Source organism: Ranitomeya variabilis, chromosome 2, assembly GCF_051348905.1.
Source record: "Ranitomeya variabilis isolate aRanVar5 chromosome 2, aRanVar5.hap1, whole genome shotgun sequence".
Classification (NCBI taxonomy): Eukaryota; Metazoa; Chordata; class Amphibia; order Anura; family Dendrobatidae; genus Ranitomeya; species Ranitomeya variabilis.
In genome coordinates this window covers 513,497,997-513,505,969 of record NC_135233.1, presented here as the reverse complement: position 1 = coordinate 513,505,969, position 7,973 = coordinate 513,497,997, and the positions used below count along the sequence as shown (strand labels likewise).

The 7,973-nt window shown below is 44.6% G+C and overlaps 1 protein-coding gene across 1 annotated transcript; it reads right to left on the bottom strand.

The window, feature by feature from the left end:
• Positions 1-1,445: 1,445 nt before the first annotated feature.
• Positions 1,446-4,346, bottom strand: LOC143803867 (uncharacterized). Its single transcript, XM_077281629.1, has 5 exons — positions 4,085-4,346; positions 3,554-4,002; positions 3,248-3,407; positions 1,835-2,321; positions 1,446-1,688 (listed from the first exon to the last, which is right to left on the bottom strand). The coding sequence occupies exons 2-5, from the start codon at positions 3,708-3,710 to the stop codon at positions 1,446-1,448; spliced, it is 1,047 nt and encodes a 348-aa protein (XP_077137744.1). The 5' UTR covers positions 3,711-4,002; positions 4,085-4,346.
• Positions 4,347-7,973: the final 3,627 nt, after the last annotated feature.

The window sequence follows — 7,973 nt, the reverse complement described above, 5'->3', positions numbered from 1 at the left end:
AACTGTACAGAGTGAACACTATTGTACTCAGGATGCTAGAATACGTCCAGAGTCAAATAGTGGCGACACTGTGAACATTGCTTCCACCTCACCTGACCAATATTCTTAAGGCCGGTTTCACACGTCAGTGATTCCGGTACGTGAGGTGACAGTTTCCTCACGTACCAGAGACACTTACACACGTAGACCCATAAAAATCAATGCATCTGTTCAGATGTCATTGATTTTTTGCAGACCGTGTCTCCGTTTTCCAAACACGGAGACATGTCAGTGTTCGTGGGAGCGCACGTTTTACACGGACCCAATAGAGTCAATGGGTCCGCGTAAAACACGGACCTCACACGGACATTCTCCGTCTGGGGTCCGTGTGCGTGCAGGAGACAGCGCTACAGTAAGCGCTGTCCCCCCCACATGGTGCTGAAGCCGGTATTCATATCTTCCCTGCAGCAGCGTTAGCTGTAGAGAAAATATGAAGAATAGTGTTAAAAATAAAGATCTATGTGTCCGCCGCCCCCCCACCCCCTGTGCGCCCCCCCGCTGGTGAGAAAATACTTACCCGCTTCCCTCGCTCCTTCCTGGTCTGGCCGCGCCTCCTACTGTATGCGGTCACGTGGGGCCGATCATTTACAATCATGAATAGTCGGCTCCGCCCCTATGGGAGGTGGAGCCACATATTCATGACTGTAAATGATTCGCCCCACGTGACCGCATGCAGGAGAAGCCGCGGCCAGACCAGGAAGCAGCGAGGGAGCGGGTAAGTATTTTCTCACCAGCGGGGGGGCGCACATGGGGTGGGGGGGCGCACATGGGGTGGGGGGGCGGCGGACACATGGATCTTTATTTTAAACATTCAAAATCATTCGCTGACACCAAAAAAGTCACAGCAGGGGCTCAATTGTTTTTACGATTTCAGAAAAGATAACGTTGGTTACACACAAAAAACAACTTTATCGATACTGAAATCGTTGTCTGATGGTACATTGTAAACTTGACATATTGAGCAATGCTGTTTGTATTTGTAACATCAGAGTACAATGAGCGACAGCCCTATAAACAATGAAAAAAAAAATTTGATAAATATTGTCAGACATTGCACATCAGGTGTTACAAAGACAAGATTTGTGTATACGGCGCAAGGTGTGATTTGGTGCAAACTTTGAGACAATAAAAACAATTGTTTTTTTTAAACAAAAAGGAACATTTATTTAGGGTACAAAAAAAAAAAAGGGAAATGTTATTAGGGGGTACCAACATCCGCAACGAAAGGGGATTGATATCCCACACTTTTTGGGGGTGTTGAGGAGACCGAGGCGGAGGACGAGGGGGAGGAAGCAGCATAGTCTATGACACTAGACGGGATGCCATCAATCCAGCCAGTTGATGTTGGCGACACTAATGGAGCAGGAGATGAGGGAGGAGGAGGGACGACCAGTGTCCTTGGCTGGCTACTCCGGCTCCGGGTAGACCCAGGCTGGGTAGATGGTGTACTCCTTGTAGACCCAGGCTGGGTACTGGGTGTACTCTGTGTAGACCCAGCCTTGGTACTTGTTGTGCTCCGGGTAGACCCGGAGTGTTTTCTGGTGGTACTTTTGGGAGCAGCCATAGCCAAGGTTGTAGTGCTTGTCGTCGTCGTCATCTTCTTCTTCTTTTTCCTCCTCTCTCCCTCTGGGTGTGGGTCGGCTTCCCGTCTGTGTCCCCTTGAAGGCCTGTCATGCTCTGAACTTTCGGGGTCTGTTCTGTGGTGGCGGTGGCGGTGGCGGTGGCCCTCGGCACGCGGAGCTCTGTGGTGGTGCTCTGCAGCAGGAGTCGGAGTCATGGCAGCCAGCGATGGTACTGTGGGCATATTTGTCGCTGACTGCATGACCCGAGCCTGCTGCAGAGCACTGACATATACATTGTTGCAGCCCTGCATGACCGAAATCTGGAGTTCCGGCGTAAGATGTTCAACCATGCCCTTGTAAATGGCATTAAAAAAATGTTTGGCCGGCCTCTTGAGCTCCGTTTCGATGATTTCAAGACGACGTTCGAGATTGGACATTTTATCGCACATCGCCTTGAAACCATTCTGAAAAACGGTGCTCAGATGTAAAAATTCGGGCATGACCTCCCTGTCCGAGGCCCGCTGACGCTGTCGGGAAGACCTAAAGGAAGGAGCGACAGAGGCCTCGGCCAGGGGAACATCTGATGGACCGGCTGCCGGTTCGCCAGATTGGGGTGGTGCAGACCTGCTCTCGCTGTGGGATGGCTGCGACTGTTCAGATGGCGCTTCACAAAGTACCGCTCCAGAGGGTCGGACAGTCTCGCGGGTGCTGCTGTGTGTTCTGTGAAAACATAAGGAAACCTTTAGTATACTAAATATCACATTTAACATGCGTCATTAATTAACTTTACCGCCAGATATCCATTGCCGCCATTAATATTAACCTATTTTTAATATTGACACTGCATATGCACCATCAATATTAAAAAAAAAAAAAGTATTTATTTAATTCACAATAGTCACCCATGATTGTGGTTTGCAACGCCACACAATTATGCTTCAGTTGGAACTGCCATGACGTCACGGTCCTGTGACCGAGACGTCATCACAGGTCCTGCGAGCTGAGTAACCATGGGAACATAACCTGCTTTGCAGTGGAATGTATGCCGTATCGATTATATTTAACTTTTTTGTGTCTAAAAAAATTGCGGATACACCTGGATAGCCACTATACTACTCCACTATTAAATATTGGCTGGGCATGTCCAATCTACTGTGTTCTGTATACTTCTGATTTCAGTGAAATTGCTAGTAAGTCAAGGTCAACATTGTAGTAATCCCAGAAGGGAGGCGCTGCTGTGTCAAGTGTGAGAAGACCATAAATGAATAAAAAATTCAAGGTCAACGAGGCGTGAAAAGTAAAAACCAAATACTTTATTCACTTCAATCAGTAGCCGAGGATGAAACATCAGCACAATACAATAAAAACACTATGTACGCGTTTCAGGTCTGATGTTCCCTGTCACCTAAAACGCGTAGATAGTGTCTATTGTATTGTTCTGATGTTTCATGCTCTGCTTATGATTGAAGAGGATAAAATTATGTATTTTTTACTTTTCACGCCTCGGTGAGCTTGTCTTTTTTTCTTCCCTTCTATACTTGGTACTTGCCAAAATAAATGGCTGGGCAATAAGCTACGTGGCTGGAATGTAGTATGTGAATAGGAATGTTCTAAAAACTAGGTGTGTGCATAGGTACTATACTTACTCTCTGCTTCCAAGGACCGGTCGCAAGAACTGCAGTATACGGTTGTACTTGTACACCGAGGTCCTTGAAGCGGCAGCACCACTACGACTCTGTCCCTCCTTTTTCAGGCCCCTCTTGAAACGGTCCTTCATGGAGCGCCATCTGGTCTTCAATTGTTTAACTGTGTATAAATTAAAAAAAAAAAAAAAGTTTTAGATAATATTTTGAAAACGATTACGCAACCGTGTGCAATCCCAATAGAAGACATCACAGACGGTTGTGTAATCCTGGCATGATGGGTCACAGCAGCATTTTGTAAATACTTACGGAAACTAGCTTTGGCCTTGGGTGAAGCGCTGTCGAAGCCATCCCACAGCGATAGTGCCACCTCTATCCACAGACGGCGCAATATGCCCTGGTCCGCGTGCCGGGGGTCACGGCTGTCCCACAACGGGCCCCGTGCTTCAATGGATGCCACCATCATGTCAATATCCAGTGGTTCATCCAGGGACCGTTGTGAAACCTAGAAAAAATGGTAAATATTAATGTTTGAAAGATAAAAAAAATTGTCCCTACCTCCTCCACCGCCACCTACTACACACAACACCACAACCTCCCACCACCCCCCATACCTGCCAAAAAAAAAAAATTAAACAAAAAAAATGAATAGGTTTGAAAAAAATTCTTACTCTCCGTGATGCAACCACAGCTTGTCCCCGTGGTCCCTGCTCCTGCTCCCTCTCTTCCTCCTGGTTCTCCTCCTCACTTGAAGAAGCCTGCAAAATAGTTTACCAAAAAGTTGAGTGACCCATCTACAAATGACAGCGAATAGTAAGCAATAGTAGATCATGTACTCACCGCTCTCCTCTGCGGTGGGGTGTTGCTCGACTCGCTGCCGCTGGCCATGACTAATGCAATTCTGAAATAAAGAACAAAATAACATTGATACTATGCTCCTATGCACAATCCAGCAATAAATAATAAAAAAAAAAAAGTCATTTAAACCACAAAGAACATTGCACTCCAACTGAACTAACGCTGAGCAAACAACACTGCCACATTGATTAAATTAAAGAAACAATGGCAGAGACAACCCAATGCCAGAGTACAAAAGCCTAAAGATAAGAAGACTAATCTACAACAGACCCAATGTAGTAATCCCAAAAATTTTTTTTTTTTTTTAAAGTACAGTATGCACGGAGCAACACAAAAAACACAATATTTTTCTGAAAGTTAAAATTTAACAACCCCGAAAAATTAAGGGCAGAAACATTAATAACAAAACAAACTTTACAATAAAACCGACAGGGCCAGAGACAATAAAAGGGCCAATACACGCCATACCTCACAACCATAAACATACAACGATGTCTTTACACAACCACAGTGCTGAACATAATACACAACTTGCAATAAAAAATTAATAAATGTAATAAAAGGGCTCAGAATCATTCTATACTACCATACTTTACAATAAAACTGACAGGGCCGGAGACTATTAAACGCCATCATATAACGCAAGAATAATACATCACAACTGAATACAAAAAACACCACCAAACCAATAAATGGAAACGAAAAATCTATCCTGGAAAGAACAATAATCAAGGCCGCAGACCATGAAACGCCATCGTATACAACGCCATACATCAGAACCAGACCAAAAATACCACAATATCCTAACCACAGTGCAGAATATAAAACACAACTTGCAAAAATAATTTTAAAAAACATGGAGAAAATGCACAGAATCATTCTATACTTACATCTCTAGACAGCGGATGAATAGAAGTCGTCTGGTGTTCTGGAGATGTGCCTCTGGTGTCTTGCCTCAAGATGCTGCAGTAGAAGTGACAAACAATCCAACATTTTCTTTATATATGGGGGATGTTTTTCTCACTGTTTGCACTGTCTAGACATTGTCTAGACACTTTTTTGTTTCATTTTAGCTAACGACGCATGCGTCGCACAACGCACGCACGACGCACACCCGCGACGCAAGTGCGTCGTCAATAGGTTTCAATGGGAAATTGTAACGCATTGACGACGCACGAGCGACGCAAGTGCGACGCGCGCGTTTTTTGAACGCAACAAAAATGCTACATGTAGCGTCTTCGACGCCGGCCAGGTGTGGTGAAACGACGCATGCGTCGTGCGTTTTACCGAAAACGCACAACAACGCAACGCATGCGTCCCCAATGATAAAGATAGGGGCGCATGACGCATGCGTTGTCGTGCGTCGACGACGCAGCGTCGCATGACGCTAATGTGAACGTAGCCTTACAAGGACAGGGACAGGAGAGGCATGCATACAAGGATAGGGGGTAAGGAGCCATGCACTACAAGTACAAGGACGGGGGAGCCATGCATACCAGGACAGGGAGGGGACAATGCATTCCCGGCTTATACTCGAGTAAATAATCTTACCCAGTTTTTGTGGAAAAACTAGGTGCCTCGGCTTATACTCGGGAAGGCTTACACTCGAGTATATACGGAAATCTGAATTATCCAGGCATATTATTTCAGTAGGCCCAGGGACATGAGTGATAGTTCATGTGGGAATGAATGTTGACCCTTATTGTCATTGATTTTCGTTCAATGGCTGCCATTTATTGACTGGTTGCTGATTAGCTATTTTATCTGTCCTAGTAGGGGCGGACAAGCGGACCCTGTTAGCCCCTGCTGGTGCTACGGTTCAGGTATTCAACTCTGTAATGTCTGTATTTTCTGCTTACCTGATTCCTTCATATATACCATTCCATTGCACTATTGCACTTAGAGATATAACAATAAGCTTTTGCTGATTTTATTATATATGCAGGATGACGGTTTTACCTACACCATACTGCATAGATTATGTAGTTCAATAATATATGTCTCACTATTCCAGTATATTCTGACATATTTTTACTGTATGTGGATCTTTACATCGTCATTACAGATAGGTGTGAACTAGGGTTGAGCGACCTTTAGTTTTTTAGGGTCGAGTCGGGTTTTGTGAAACCCGACTGTCTTAAAAGTCGAGTCGAGTGAAATCGGCCGACCACCGTGAAAAGTCGGGTTTCGGCCAAAACACGAAACCCAATGAAGGATTTTTATTTTTTTTTTTCTCTCTCTCTCTCTCTCTCTCTCTCTCTCTCTCTCCCCCCCTCCATCCCAGCACAGAAAATTTTGTTTTGCACATTCCAAATCCCTACTGCGCACAAGCGATAACATGACGATAGGCGTTCACTCCCCTAAGACCTATGTCATCACTCTGCCCACGCTCATTCATTGGCTGTAAAAATGGCGCTAAACGCGTCATACGAAACGCGACTTTGGCGCCAAGATCGCGTACCGCATGGCCGACCCCGCACAGGGATTGGGTCAGGTTTCATGAGACGCCGACTTTGCCAAAAGTCGGCGACTTATGAAAATGAACGACCCGTTTCGCTCAACCCTAGTGTGAACTACTCAGTAATTGCTCAATTGGGTCCTGCTGATCCCTTAGCAATTTTCTATTACTCTTGTATGTGCTCCATGTTGTTACGTCTTTCCCATACCTTTTTGTACAAATAAAGTTGTTATTGTTTCACTATAATATCGCACTTTTCATCATCTGTTCCTTCTTTTTTACTTGTTATATCTGTCTTAGTATTGCAGTCCTAGTATTGCTCTACTATCTTTTGGAAACAAAGGCACAATGTTTGAATGTTTGTTTATATGTTGATGGCCCATTCATGCTCCGCAATATAAAAAACAATCTATGCATGTTGTTTGAAAACTGAAGCAGTGAGGGATGGACTCTTTCGACTTTCCCCCAAGCCTGTGGTGGAAAGCCTAAATGAGAAGTTGGGCACTATAAGGGTATGTGCACACGTCAGGATTTCTTGCAGAAATTTCCTGAAGAAAACCGGAAATTTTCTGCAAGAAATCCGCATTTATTTTTTGCGTTTTTTTTCTCGTTTTTGCGCGGTTTTTTTGCATTGTGCAAGTGAAATTAGCTTGCAGAATGCTAAAAATTTCCAAGCGATCTGTAGCATCGCTTGGAAAACTGACTGACAGGTTGGTCACACTTGTCAAACATAGTGTTTGACAAGTGTGACCAACTTTTTACTATAGATGCTGCTTATGCAGCATCAATAGTAAAAGATAGAATGTTTAAAAATAATAAAAAAATCAAAAAATGGTTATACTCACCTCAAACACGAGCAGCAGATGAAGGAGGATTACTGGAACTGGTGTATGCAGCAGGAACTCAGAGCAGAGTAACAGGATAACCCCACAGGTTCACAGTAGCAGGTATATAGCCAGGGAGTCACCAGAGGTCAGGAGCTGGATGCAAGGCAGAATACTCTAGCACAGACTGAAGGCTGGGGTGGAGTTTTATAGCAGGAAGACACAGTGCACATGAGACCAAAGACGCCATCTTGGAAAAGGGCAGTAATGCACAAAAAGATAATAAAAAATGTTCAGAGTCCTGACAATTTTTTTCAGCCAGACACTTATCTCCATGAGAATCTGCCTCCACAGGATAAGTTTATTAAAAGGGGGCATTATCAAAGTGATATGTAATGGATAGTGATGAGCGAACGTGCTCGCCACTACTTGGTAGTCACCTGAGTATCACTGTGCTCGGTGTACTCGGTCAGCACCGAGTATTTCCGGGAATATTTGGCGGGAGCTAGGGTATCCTCCATTTAGTTTTGGTTCTTTTCAGAGTGTCAATAAGCATGCAGGGATTGTCTGCCATGCACTGTAATACCGC